This window comes from Neovison vison, chromosome 5 (assembly GCF_020171115.1).
Source record: "Neovison vison isolate M4711 chromosome 5, ASM_NN_V1, whole genome shotgun sequence".
Lineage (NCBI taxonomy): Eukaryota > Metazoa > Chordata > Mammalia > Carnivora > Mustelidae > Neogale > Neogale vison.
Window position 1 is genome coordinate 89,218,287 of NC_058095.1, and position 15,227 is coordinate 89,233,513.

The following is a 15,227-nucleotide window of genomic DNA, read 5'->3' on the forward strand; positions in this document are numbered from 1 at the left end:
ACAACATGAACCCAAGGATATCCACACCATGACATACGATAATTAAAATGCCAAAGAGTAATGATAAAGAGAGTTTTTTTTAAAACAAGAGAAAGTAGAGTTATATACAAGGGAAACCCCCAGAAAGCTATAAGATGACTTTTCAGCAGAAACCACAGGCCAAAAGGAGGTAACATCATATACACAGGACACTAAAAGGGAAAAAAACAAAAAACAAAAAACCTACAACTAAGAATATTCTATCTAGCAAGTTTACTATTCAGAAGAGAAAAAGAGGTAAGGAGTTTCCCAGACAAACAAAATTCAAAGGAGTTCATCACCACTAAAGTAGACTTACAAGAAATGTGTAAGGAAATTATTTAAGTGGAAAGAAAAGGCCATAATTAGAAGAAAATTATGAAAGGAAAAAATTCCACAGGTAAAAGCAAACATAGTAAAGGTAGATTAATCACTTATAAAGTGACTATGAAAGTTAAAAGAAAAAAGTAGTGGGGGACCTGGGTAGCTCAGTTGGTTAAGTGTTGGACTGTGACGCAAGTCATGATTTCAGGGTCCTGGTATTGAGCCCCATGTCAGGCTCCCCAAGCAGCAGGGAGTCTGCTTCTCCCTCCCTCTCTCTCTCTCTCTCTCTCTCTCTGCCCCTCCCTCTAACTGCTCTCTCCCTCTCTCAAATAAATAAAGTCTTTATTAAAAAGAGACAAAAGGGGCACCTGGGTGGCTCAGTGGGTTAAAGCCTCTGCCTTTGGCTCAGGTCATGATCCCAGGGTCCTGGGATTGAGCCCTGCATCTGGCTCTCTGCTTGGCAGGGAGACTGCTTCCTCCTCTCTCTCTCTACCTGTCTCTCGGCCTACTTGTCTGTCAGATAAATAAATAAAATCTTTAAAAAGAGAGAGAGACACAAAAGTAGCAAAATTATCTACAAACTGGTTAAAATAAAAAGACAAAATATGAGGGACGCCTGGGTGGCTCAGTTGGTTAAGCAGCTGCCTTCGGCTCAGGTCATGATCCCAGCGTCCTGGGATCGAGTCCCACATCGGGCTCCTTGCTCGGCAGGGAGCCTGCTTCTCCCTCTGCCTCTGCCTGCCTCTCTGTCTGCCTGTGCTCACTCTCTCTCCCTCTCTCTCTGACAAATAAATAAAATCTTAAAAAAAAAAAAAGACAAAATATGACATCATATACATAAAACATGAGCAGGGGGAGTAAAAATTTAGTGCCTTTAGAAGGTGTTTGAGCTCAAGTGACTATCAACTTAACATAGGCTGCTACATACATAAGATATCAGATATATGATCCTGATGGTAACCATAGATCAAAAACCTATAATAGTTACACAAAAAATAAAGAGAAAGAAATCCAAGTATAACACTAAAGAAAGCCATCAAACCATAGGGAAAGAGAGCAAGAAAAGAAGAAAGGAACAGAGAAGAACTACAAAAACAACCAGAAACAATTGACAAAATGGTCATAAGTAAATACCTATCAATAATTAAATGTAAATGGACTAAATGTTCAAATCAAAATATATAGGGTCCTGAATAAATAAGAACAGACTCATTTGTAAGTTGCTTATAAGATACTCACTTCAGAACTAAAGACACATACTGACTGAATGTGAAGAGATGAAAAAACATACCAAGAAAATGGAAGCTTAAAAAACAAAAACAAACAAACCTAAGTTAGCAATATTTCTATCAGACTAAATAGACCTTAAAACAAAAACTATAGCAAGAGACAATACACAATACACCATATAATGATAAAGGGATTAATCCAACAAGGGGATGTAACAATTTAAAATATCTATGTCCTCAACATTGGAGCACCTAGACACAAAAAGCAAACATTAACAGTAATAAAGGGAAAAAACTGATAGTAATACAATTAATAGCACAGGACTTCCACTCTCCACTTACATCAATAGATGAGTGATCCAGAGAGAAAAATCAACAAGGAAACAGTAGCTGTGAATCAGATTAGACCAGATGGACCTAATAGATATAAACAGGATATTCCATCCAAAACAGCAGAATACACATTTTCTTTTCACGTGCACATGAAACAGTCTCTAGAGTAGACCATATGTTGGGCCACAAAACAAGTCTCAGTAAATTTAGAAGATTAAAGTAATATCAAGCATCTTTTCTGACCAAAATGATATGAAACTGGAAATCAATTACAAAAAGCAAACTGAAAAACACAAGAATGAGGTGTCTGGGTGGCTTAGTCAGTTACTCATCTGCCTTCAGCTCAGGTCATGATCCCAGGGTCCTGGGATAGAACCCTCAGCAGGGAGCCTGCTTCTCCCTCTCCCCCTCCTTCCCACCCATGCTCTTTCTGTCAAATAAATAAATAAAATCTTTAAAAAACAAAAAAACAAGCAAGCAAACAAAAAATCCCACAAGCACATGGAGGTTAAATAACGTGTACCTAATCAGTGTAGAAATCGAAAAATACATGGAGGCAGATGAAATTGAAAACACAATGGTCCCAAATATTTGGAACACAGTAAGGAAGGAAGTTTCTAATAAGGAAGTTTATAGTGATACAAGCTTACTTCAAGAAGTTTAAAAAAAAAATCTCAAACAACAAACCTTATACCTAAAGGAGCTAGAAAAAGAAGAAAGAGTGAAGTCCAAAGCTCATAGAAGGAAGGAGACAATATAGATTAGAGTGGAAATAAATAAAATGAGACTAAAATATTAAAAGAAGATAAATGAAACCAAGAACTGGTTCTTTAAAAAAGATAAAAATTGATAAATTCTAACCAGAGTCATCAAGGAAAAAATGACTTAAATAAAATCAGAAAGGAAGGAGGAGAAATAACCAACACCACAGAAATACAAAGGATTGTAAAAAAATATTATGAAAAGATTATATGCCAAAAATTGGACAACCTAAAAGAAATTGATAAATTCCTAGAAACATACAATATTCTAAAACTGAAGCAGGAAGAAATAGAAAATTTGAACACAGAGATTGCTAATATTGAAATTGAATTGGTAACCAAAAAACTCCAAATAAACAAAAGTTCAGGAGCAGATAGCTCCACAGGTGAATTTTACCAAACTTTTGTACATAGTCTTCTAAACTATTCAAAAAAAAAGGAAAGGAAAGAAAGAAAGAAGAAGGAAAACTTTCAAATTCATTCTACAAGGCCAGCATTACCCTAATACCAAAACCAGATAAAGACACTGAAAAAAAGAAAATGACAGGCCAATATCCCGGATGAGAATAGATTAAAAAATCTTCAACAAAATATTACTAAACGGAATCCAACAACACATTAAAAAAAATCATTCACCAGGATCAAGTAAGATTTATTCCAGACATGGTTCCATATGTGCAAATCAATTAGTGTGATATATCACATCAATAAGAAAAAGAATAAAAACATATGATCATCTTAATAGATGCAGAAATGGCAGCTGACAAAATACAACATCCATTCTTGATATAAACTCTCAACAAAATAGGTTCAGAGGAAACATACCACAACACACTAAAGGTTTTCTATGAAAAACCCACAGCCAACACTATACTCAATAGTGAAAAACTGACAGCTGTTCCTCTAAGATCAAAAACAAGAAAAGGTTGTCCATTCTCACCAATTTTATTCAAAATACTACTGCAAGTCCTAGACACAGCTATCAGGGAAAAAAAAAGGAAAGAAAAGGTATCCAAATTGATAAGGAAGAAGAAAAACTGTCACTATTTGCAGATGACATACCATATATGAAAAACCCTTAAAGCTCCACCAAAACACTATTAGAACTGAGAAATGAATTTAGTAATGTTGCAGAATACAAAATTCATATACAGAAATCTGTTGTGTTTCTATACCCTAATAATGAAATTGCAAAAAGAGAAATCAAGAAAAAAAAATCCCATTCACAATTGCACCAAAAAATAATAAAATACCTAGGAATAAGCTTAACCAAGGAGGTGAAAGACCTCTACTCTGAAAACTATGAAACACTGATGAAAGACACTGAAGATAACACAAACAAATAGCAAGATATTTCATGCTCAAGGATTGGAAGAATTAACATTTTTTAAAATGTCCATACTACCCAAAGCAATCTATATATTTAATGCAATAGTTATCAAAACACCAATATTTTTCACAGGACTAGAACAAATTGTCTTCAAATTGTATGAAGCCACAGAAGATCCCAAATAGCCAAAGCAATCTTGAGAAAGAAGAACAAAGCTAGACATATCTGAGTCCCAGATTTCAAGATTTCCAATAAAGCTGCAGTAATCAAAGCAGTATGGTACTGGCACAAAAATAGATGCATAGATTAATAGAACAGAATCAGAGCCCAGAAATAAAACCACAAATATGATCACTTAATCTGTGACATAGGAGATAAGAATATACAATGGGGAAGACAGTTTCTTTAAGAAATGGTACTCAGAAAACTGGACAGCTGAAGGCAAAAGAATGAAACTGGACCCCTTTCTTAGACTATACACAAAAAAATCCCTCAAAATAGTTTAAAGATCTAAATGTGAGATCTGAAATAATAAAACTCCTCAGAGACCACATAAGCAGTTGTTTCTTTGGTATAGGATATAGAAACATTTTTCTAGATACATCTTCTCTGGCAAGAGAAACAAAAGCAAAATTAAACTATCAGGACTACACTAAAATAAAAAGCTTCTGAACAGTGAAAGAAACCATAAACAAAACAAATAGGCACTCTACTGAGTGGGAGAAGTGTTTGCAAATGATATATCCAATTAGAGATTAACATCCAAAATATATTTAGAACTTATTCAACTTAACACTTCCCCACAATCAATCTGAATAAAAAGGCCAAAGGACCTAAATAGACAATTTTCCAAAGAAGGCCAGAAAGATGCTCAACATCACTCATCATCAGGGAAATGCAAATTAAAACCACAATGAAATATCACCTTACATGTGTCAGAATGGCTAAAATAAAACAAAACACAAATAACAAGGAAAAGGAACACTTGAACATTGTTCCTAGGAATGCAGATTGGGGCAGCCAATCTGTGGAAAACTGTATGGAGGTTCCTTGAAAAATTAAAAATATAATCACCATATGATCTCCTAATTCACTTTGGATATTTACCCAAAGAAAACAAAAACCCAAATTCACAAAATATATGCACACCTATATTTACACCTACATTTACTGCAGCATTATTTACTATAGCCAAGATATGGAAGCAACCCAAAGTGTCCATCCATAGTTCAACGGGTAAAGATTTAATGCATATATACCACAGAATATTACTCAGAGACTCAAATGCAGCAAATGAACTGGTGGTTGTCAGAGGGAGGGGAGTTGGGGGGGGTGTTTGAAATAGGTAAAGGGGATTAAGAGTACAGTTCTCTTGATGAGCACTGAGTAATGTATAAAACTGTTGAATCATTATATTGTAATCCTGAAATTAATATAACATTGCATATTAATTAAACCAATTAAAAAAAAAAAAAGAAGGACGCCTGGGTGGCTCAGTGGTTAAGCCTCTGCCTTCGGCTCACGTCATGATCTCAGGGTCCTGGGATTCAGTCACGCATCAGACTCTCTGCTCAGTAAGGAGCCTGCTTCCCACCCCCCCACCCCCCGCCTGCCTCTCTGCCTATGTGTGATCTCTGTCTGTCAAATAAATAAATACAATCTTAAAAAAAAAAAAAAAGAAAAGAAAGAAAGCTCATGCTCAATTCCCCAATATAGGATATTGGTGGGGAACTCAGCAGATCTGTGAGGTTCCACTGGAAAGCACTTTATCTTCCCGGTAGGTATTACCAGAGAGAGCTCCCAGATGGCAGTGTGCTGCATGGATGGTATTGCCATGAACAGTGAGAGGAGAGGCCACCTCAGAGAAAGAACCCTTGAGGGTGAGATGACAACACAGCCTGTTGGTGGTGAACCTGAGAGTCAAATTTCTCAAGGTCTGAGACAAGTGTTAAAGCCTGAAGCATCCACACCAAGTATATTTTGCAGGTGAGGACCCCACCTTCTTCCTCCTTCCTTGCCTCCCAGCCACACACCCTTCTCACCTGATCCAGTTTTTGCAGAAACTGTTCCTAAGGGGTTCATTGAGGTAAATGGTGCGGACTTTGGATGCATCGGATTCTTGCAGAGATTGTTGCCAGCCCATCTCTTCCTCCACCTTCTGACAGCCCAGAGGGAAATGGACAGCTCCTGCAGCAAGAAGGCACAGGGATGTTACTCGGAAATGCAAATGGAGTCAGGCCCCAGGGAAAGGAGGAAGCACACTGTGTGTTCTGGACAGGCATTTCAGCCTCAATGAGTCCCCTGGAGGCCGACTGCTTTCTTAGCCCCCAGTTCCTCATCTGCCCAATCCACTTCTCCAGGGATCGGATTCCCTAGACCTCCCCTGCCACCCTGCATTGGAGGGGCAATGCTAGTTCCCTCCGCTCCAGCTGCGTCCCCTCCCCAGCCCCAGAGGCTCTGGGTGGGCACTGACATTCTGCCCAGGGAGCAGACTGGGAACCAAGCAGTGATAGAGAAGACCCAGCAGCTGAGCTCAGAAAGAGAAGAGGGGAGGGGAGAGGGCAAAGAGGGCTGCAGGAGGAGGCAAGGAGAGTGGCTTGGCTGAAGAGCAGTAGTTCCCTGACCAGAGGACAGCCCCTGGCCTTAACATTACCCTCAGTTTGACTAAGGTTTTTTTTTTTTTTGAGTTTTTTTAAGATTTAAGATTCAGTTTTAAATTAAGGTTAAGAGAGAGAGTGTGAGAGACAGCATGAGAGGGGAGAAGTTCAGAGGGAGAAAGTCAGAGACTCCCCACGGAGCTGGGAGCCCAATGTGGGACTTGATCCTGGAACTCCAGGATCATGACCTGAGCCGAAGGCAGCCGCTCAACCAACTAAGCCACCCAGGTGTCCTGAGTTTGACTAATTTTAAACGGATGTCTTATCCATAGACCCCTGAACTCCCTTTCCTTTTTGCTAACATAAAACATTTACCTTAGAATACCTAATGGTAAATTCTTGCTCTCCTCCCTTTGAAATGTATATAAATATCCTTCAAAGCCCCTTGCCAGCTTTAAGATCCAGGGAATGTCTTTCTCAAGGACCTGGGATGTCTCTGAAATGGAACATCAGAGAAGATCTCCATGGTAAGGTAGGGGCCTACCTTCAGAGGGTGCCTTGTGCCAAGTATAAAAGCCCCTCCTGTCATGAAGACAAAAGAAAATGTACTTATTCTTTGGACAAAGCCATTTAGCAGACATAAGTTGCCAGTGACAATCCCCACCTTCCCCACGGACCTCTTATAAACTCTGTCTTTTGTTTCACCTGAGGGGAGTTCAACTTCTCTCCCCGATTGCCATAGTCTTAAATAAAGTCTTCCTTGCCTGGTTAACCTTGCCCAGACAAGGTGTGCTTTGTTATCTCCTAACCCAAAAATGAATGAGATTTTTGACCAACGGGCCACAGAAAGTCCCATTGGTTTCTGACGAGAAATAGAGGCTCACCGGGCCTCAACGGTAACAAGCATCTTTATGCCAGAGTAAACACACTCAAGTTTTCTCAGACTTGCAAAAAGTCCTGTTGTGCAGGATTGATGCGGATATGCAGGTCCTGGAGTAAAGGAGCCTTCCCACCATCATTTAGGTTTAGTTTAGTTCTTTCTCTTCAAGCATTTCCTGGACAACCCATTCATGTGTGAGGGTGAAGAAACGGAATGTGAGTGATAGTTAACTAAGAGCTGCAGGCGATCACCTGACTAGAGACCTGGGAGCTTCAAGGCTACCTGCTCACCTGCTACCTGAGATAAGAGGGCTGGTGAGCACATATCCTAGATTTAAGGCCTAAGCTGATGTCCCAGCTCACCCACGAGGTGCCTCCCACTACACCAACGGGTCTCTCCAGCCATGAGCTTGTCTGTTAGAGTGGCTCCCTTAAGTTGAGTAATGGTAAAAAATGAGCCAACATAGAATCTATGAAAAAGCAATGTAGCCATTTGCCAAAAAATGCCAAAGTATAAGGAAAAAGAGACAAAGGAAATACCTGTTTGCTCCTCAAAAGAACTGTTACAAAACAGAGAAAATACATTTCCTATAAAAGAAATTAAATATGGCCATTATGAAAAAGAGTTCAAAAGAAGAAACACAAAATTATTTGTTAACATGATATTGAAACTGCGGAGGAATTTTTTTTAAAGATACTATTTATTTGACAGACAGAGATCACAAGGAGGCAGAGGCAGGCAGAGAGAGGAAGGGAAGCAGACTCCCCGGCCAAGCAGAGAGCCCGATGCAGGGCTCGTCCCAGGACCCCGAAACCACAACCCAAGCCAAAGGCAGAGGCTCAACCCACTGAGCCACCCAGGTGCCCCAACTGCGGAGGAATTTTTAATGTGACCTGAAAGAACTCCGAAAAGAAAGGAAAGAGATGGATCCCTGGATGGCTCAGTCCTTAAGCGTCTGACTTCAGCTCAGGTCATGATCCCAGAGTCCTGGGATAGAGCCCCGCTTTGGGGTTTTGCTCAGCAGAAGGCTCCCGCTCCCTGCTCCCAAGCTTTTGCCCCCTCTCCGTGTGTCTCTCTCTGTCAAATAAATAAATAAAATCTTTAAAAAAAAAACTGGTAAAGTAGATCTTTCTTTAATGAGAGCATGATTATGAAAGATCAGACACAAAATAAATGCCAAGACATTTCTTGACAAAGTTTATTGGACTTTAACAATAATGAAAAAATCACTATTAGACAAATCAAATCACTTGCGAGGGTTGGAGAAAGAGGGAATGAATACTGGGGCCACACTCATATGTCACCACTGAAATATTCAAACTAGAAGCAGGAGACCAAGGTATCCTATCAAGAAATGAATGAAAAGCTGAAAAACGAGATGTAGAAAGCAGTGATTTATCTGGATATAAAAATAAGGCTTTAGATAATGGTAGCCCATCTTATTGTAACCAAAGTTCTGAAACAGCTTCAAATGCTGACGTGGGAGGGAAAAAAGCTTTTTAAATTCATTAGACAAGATAATAGCTATTATCAAGTCAAATTTTAATCAAAAACAAAAATCAAAAGAGTAGGCAAAAAATTCAAAAAGAATTTTTTTCCTGAAGAAATTTGCCAATTAATACTAAAGTTAGCTGTGGGGGAACAGGGGGTATATAAATCAAGGCTCAGGTTGTGCCCAAGATGGAGACTCTAGGAAAACCCCATAGTCACACAGATTCGCCTCAGGGTCAGAGTGAAGTATAAAGAATGCTGCGCCATTATCCATTCAACCACTCCCACAGGCTTTGGGGAAAGTTGCCTTGGTATCACTCTGAGGAAGGAGAGAAAGAAAAAGACAGAGACAGAGACACACAGACAGAGAGACACACAAAGAGAGACACTCACAGAGAAAGAGAGACACACACAGAGAGAGAGACACACACACACAGAGAGACACACACACACAGAGACACACACACACACAGAGACACACACACACACAGAGACACACACACACACAGAGACACAGAGAGAGACAGAGAGACACACACACACACAGAGACACACACACACAGAGACACAGAGAGAGACAGAGAGACACACACACACACAGAGACACAGAGAGAGAGACACATGCACAGAGAGACAGAGAGACACACACACACAGATAGAGAGAGAGAGAGAGAGAGACACAGAGAGAGAGACACACACACACAGAGACAGACAGAGAGAGACAGAGAGACAGAGAGAGAGAATGACGGGAAGGAGGGAGGTTTCTAGCAGAATAACCCAAATTGGAATCACCGGAGTTGTCCAAGAAATTTCAAGCATTGTCAGTTTAAAATGGTTCAGAACTGGTAGTGCTACAAGATAAAAGCAAATACGACTCTTCTCCAAAAAAAAACAAAAAAACAAAAAAAAAACAAAACCCTTCATCCTAGGCCTCAAAGAACCACCAAAAATTATTTATAAAAAGGAAAGAAGTACTATACAAAAGAAGCAAGAATTATAAGAACGATTACAAACAAAAGACTACAGAAAATACCCAGTATAGATTTCAGATGCTTGAATTAGAAGATACAGATTTCTTTAAAAGAAAATAAACATGCTTATTATGTATGAAGAAAACATGCTTTAAAATAACTGTATGGAGAAACACTATGGGAAGTGACACAGTAATTTGAAATGGAACCAAATAAAGTCTCTAAAATGGGGGAAGTCCTAATGAAACTTAAAAATTCAATGGACAGGGAAGCCTGGGCCGTGCAGTAGGTTAAGTGTCTGCCTTCGGCTCCAGTCATGATCCCAGGGTCCTGGGATCAAGTTCCGCATTGGGCTCCTTGCTTGGCCGGGAGTCAGCTTCTTGTTCTGCCTGCCACTCCCCCCTGCTTGAGCTCGCTCTCTCTTTTTCTCTCTCTGAAAAATAAATAAGTAAAATCATTTTAAAAATCTAATGGACAAATTTGGCAGTAGATAGGATGCTGCTGAGAGGGAAAATAATAAAGTGATATGTGCATCAGAGAAATTCCCCAAAATACAGCATGAGTAGGCAGGAAGACAGAATATACAGAAAAGAATTTAGGAGGTGAAGTAAACGAAGTGAGAAGATCTAACAAAATTTCAGTTGAATCCTGATGGGAGAGCGGGGGAGAGGAAGAGGAAGGTTGAGAGAGTGAGAGGGAGAGAGACAGAGAAAGAGGAAGGAAGGGGGAGAGAGAGATGAAGGGAGAGAGAGAAGGAGAGAAAGAGAGAGAGGGGAGAGGGAAGGAGGGAGGGAGAGGGAAAGAGAGGGAGAAATGGGACAAAAGCAACATGCAAAGAGACGATGGCTATGAATTTTTCACAAAGGCAAGAAAACCAAAAAATCTCAAACAAGGTAAATAAAAAATAAAATCACACTTAGATTTATAATGAATACACAGAAAACAAAAGACAAAGAGGAAATCTTAAAAGCAGCCAGAAAAAAAAAAGGTAAGAGGAAGGAACTCTTCCCAAAATATTTTATGAAATTACTAGGACACCAAAACCAGACAAAGCAAGAAAAAAAATAGTACCAATTAAAATCCTTTATAAGCATTAATATAAAACTCCTTAACAAAACACCAAAACTCAAATCTACCAGTATTTAAAATGATTACACATCATGACTTTTATGAGTTGAATTGCATCTTCACACGGAACGAAGATACAGTGACGTCCTAATCCCCAGTACCTCAGAATGTGACCTTATTTTGCAATAAGCTGTCTTAGTCTATTCGGGCTGCTCTAATAAAATACCACAGACTACACAAACTCACAAACAACAGACTACCACAGCTCACAAACAACAAATTTATTTCTCACAGTTTTGAAGGCTGGGAAGTCCAAGATCAAGGCACCAGCATGGTGATTTCGGTGAGAACCATCTTCCCAGTTCACAGTCAGTGCATTCCCATCATGCCCTTACATAGGGGAAGGGGCTAAGGAGCTCTCGGGCCCTCATTTACACACCACTGATCCCATTTGTGAGGGCTCCACCTGCGTCCTTAAGCACCTCGCAAAGGCTCAACCTACTAATACCCTCACCATTGGTGGTTAGGATTTCAACATATGGTTTGAGGGGAGAGGGACACAAACATTCACACCTTAATGCAAGGTGTGAGCTTGCATTAAGCAAGCTTAAGTTCCTTGCAGACTTAACCAATTTAAGATAATGTCAAAGGGTGGGCTCTAATCCAAAATGACTGCTGTCCTTATGATAAGGGGAGCTTTGGTCACAGACACAGATACACATAGAAAGGGAAGACTATGTGAGGAGACAAGAAAAATACCGTGTGAGGTACAAAATGAAATCATGCTGCTACAAACAAGGAACACCTGGAGCTCCCAGAAGCCACAAGAGGCAAAGAATGACCCTTCACCCACAGGTTTCAAATCAAGCATGATCCTACTCGGACATCCTGACTTCACACTTCTATCCCTGCAAGTTCTGAGACAATAGATTTCTGTTGTTCTAAGTCACCCAGTTTGTGATGATAACCCTAGGAAACGGATAGTGATCTGGTTGGGTTTATTCCAAAAAAGGAAGTTTGATTCATCATTTGAAAATAAAAGGATGTAATTTATCATCTCAAAAGACTAAAGGGAAAAAAGCCCTAGGATAATCACAACAGATACAGAAGAAGCATTTGACAATTTTAACATCAATTGATAAAAACTCAACAAGCCAAGGAAATAGGGTAAATTCTTCTACCTGATGAAGGATATCTATGAAAGACTTGCAGCAGATATCATACTTAATTGTGAAAGACCAAATGTTTTCTTCCTAAGACTGGCAAAAATGCAGGCTGTCCTTATTCACCACGTGTATACAATATCGAAAGGGAAATATTGCATTCATCAGTGCAATAAGGTGAGACAAATAAACAAAAAGCAAAGGGAAAAGAAAGAAATAGAACTCCATTCACAAACCACATGATGGCTTATATAAAATACTCTCAAAGAATCTATCATAAAAACTTTTCTGGTGTACCATGTGAAAATAATTGGAGATTAAGACTCCCCTCCTCGAACACAGGCAGCAACCTCTTCGACCTCAGCCGCAGCAACATCTTCCTAGGAACATCGCCAAAGGCAAGGGAAGCAAGTGCAAAAATGAACTACTGGGATTTCATCAAGATCAAAAGCTTTTGCACAGCAAAGGAAACAGTTAACAAAACCAAAAGACAACTGACAGAATGGGAGAAGATATTTGCAAACAACTTATCAGATAAAGGGCTAGTGTCTAAAATCTATAAAGAACTTAGCAAACTCAACACCCAAAGAACAAATAATCCAATCAAGAAATGGGCAGAAGACATGAATAGATATTTTTGCAAAGACGACATCCAGATGGCCAACAGACACATGAAAAAGTGCTCCATATCACTCGGCATCAGGGAATACAAATCAAAACCACAATGAGATATCACCTCACACCAGTCAGAAGGGCTAAAGTTAACAAGTCAGGAAACAACAGATGCTGGTGAGGATGCAGATAAAGGGGAACCCTCCTACACTGTTGGTGGGAATGCAAGCTGGTGCAACCACTCTGGAAAACAGCATGGAGGTTCCTCAAAGTGTTGAAAATAGAACTACCCTATGACCCAGCAATTGCACTACTGGGTATTTACCCTAAAGATACAAACGTAGTGATCCGAAGGGGTACGTGCACCCGAATGTTTATAGCAGCAATGTCTACAATAGCCAAACTATGGAAATAACCTAGATGTCCATCAACAGATGAATGGATAAAGAAGGGTGGTATATATACACAATGGAATACTATGCAGCCATCAAAAGAAATGAAATCTTGCCATTTGCGACAACGTGGATGGAACTAGAGGGTATCATGCTTAGCGAAATAAGTCAATTGAAGAAAGATAACTATCATAGGATCTCTCTGATATGAGGAAGTGGAGATGCAACATGGGGGGTTAAGGGGGTAGGAGAAGAATAAATGAAACAAGATGGAATTGGGAGGGAGACAAACCATAAGTGGCTCTTTTTTTTTTTTTTAATTTTATTTATTTACTTGTCAGAGAGAGAGAGAGAGGGATAGAGAGTGAGCACAGGCAGACAGAATGGCAGGCAGAGGCAGAGGGAGAAGCAGACTCCCTGCTGAGCAAGGAGCCCGATGCGGGACTCGATCCCAGGACGCTGGGATCATGACCTGAGCCAAAGGCAGCTGCTTAACCAACTGAGCCACCCAGGCGTCCCATAAGTGGCTCTTAATCTCACAAAACAAACTGAGGGTTTCTGGGGGGAGGGGGGTTGGGAGAGGGAGTGGGGTTATGGACATTGGGGAGGGTATGTGCTATGGTGAGTTCTGTGAAGTGTGTAAACCTGGCAATTCACAGACCTGTACTCCTGGGGATAAAAATACATTATATGTTTATAAAAAAATTTTTTAAAAAGACTCCCCTCCTCCTAAAGAGAAAAAAATAACTGATTAAACTGAAAATCAACAACTCTTCTTAGATCCATCAGGTAATTCAGGTCACAGGGCAAATTGTCACCCCAAAAATGGAAGAGTTGGGTAAATATGAAGAATCACAGTTTATCTCTGGAGCTAGCAACTGGTAGAAACATGAGAGGGTAATGGACTAATTGCAGAAGGCTGAACCATGCATTAGCTTTGAGATAAAATCTCCTGAGGACACAGACCAAGATGGGGACCTTAAGGAGCACCGCCATGTTCTCAGGGTGAAGATCAGAGAAAAGGCCCTCATGCTTCCAGCAAGGGAAGGGGAAAGAGGACCATTATAAAATATGCCCAGCACATTCTGTTCCCCTCAACAAAGGCCTGCCCTCAAGGAGAAATATTTTACCAGAGATTCATCAACACGGAAGAAGGGAAATAGCTAACTTTAGCTCATTCTAGTCTTAGTCTTCCTGTCTCATTTAACAGGGGGGAAAAAGCCACCTAAAAAGCCCTTGTAAAGAACAGAAACAAGTCATAGGATTATAGAACATTTGCTCTCTCCTGCACTTACCACAACACGAATACAGTTCCTATACAGTAAGAGGGAATTACTGCTGAAAAAAACTGGCTTAAAACCTATTTAGGAAGGAGTCTCAGTCTCTTCAACAAATGGTGTTGGGAAAATTGGACAGCCACATGCAGAAGAATGAAATTGAACCATTTCTTTACACCACACGCAAAAATACACTCCAAATGGATGAAGGACCTCAATGTGAGAACGGAAGCTATCAAAATCCTTGAGGAGAACACAGTCAGCAACCTCTTCAACCTCAGCCACAACAACTTCTCCCCAGAAACATCACCAAAGGCAAGAAAAGCAAGGGCAAAAATGAACTATTGGGACTTCATCAAGATCAAAACTTTTGCACAGCAAAGGAAACAGTCAAGAAAACCAAAAGACAACTGACAGAATGGAGAAGATATGTGCAAACAACATATCAGATAAAGGGCTAGTATCCAAAATCTGTAAAGAATTTATCAAACTCAACACCCAAAAAACAAATAATCCAGTCACAAAATGGGCAGAAGACATGAACAAACATTTCTGCAAAGATATCCAGGTGGCCAACAGACACGTGAAAAAGGGCTCCACACCACTCAGCATCAAGGAAATACAAATCAAAACCACAGTGAGATACCACCTCACACCAGTCAGAATGGCTAAAATTAACAAGTCAGAGAATGACAAATGTTGGCAAGGATGCAGAGAAAGGGGAATCCTCCTACATTGTTGTTAGGAATGCAATTGGTGAAGCCATTCTGGAAAACAGCAT

General features: G+C 40.0%; 1 protein-coding gene across 1 annotated transcript in view; it reads right to left on the bottom strand.

The window, feature by feature from the left end:
* The window catches only part of LOC122907411 (phospholipid-transporting ATPase IB-like), a 341,403-nt gene that overhangs the window by 310,708 nt on the left and 15,468 nt on the right, over positions 1 to 15,227 (bottom strand). The window contains exon 2 of the mRNA XM_044250287.1: positions 6,038 to 6,182. Within this exon, the coding sequence (XP_044106222.1) occupies positions 6,038 to 6,138 (101 nt within the window). The 5' untranslated portion in view covers positions 6,139 to 6,182. The remainder of the gene's footprint in view (positions 1 to 6,037; positions 6,183 to 15,227) is intronic.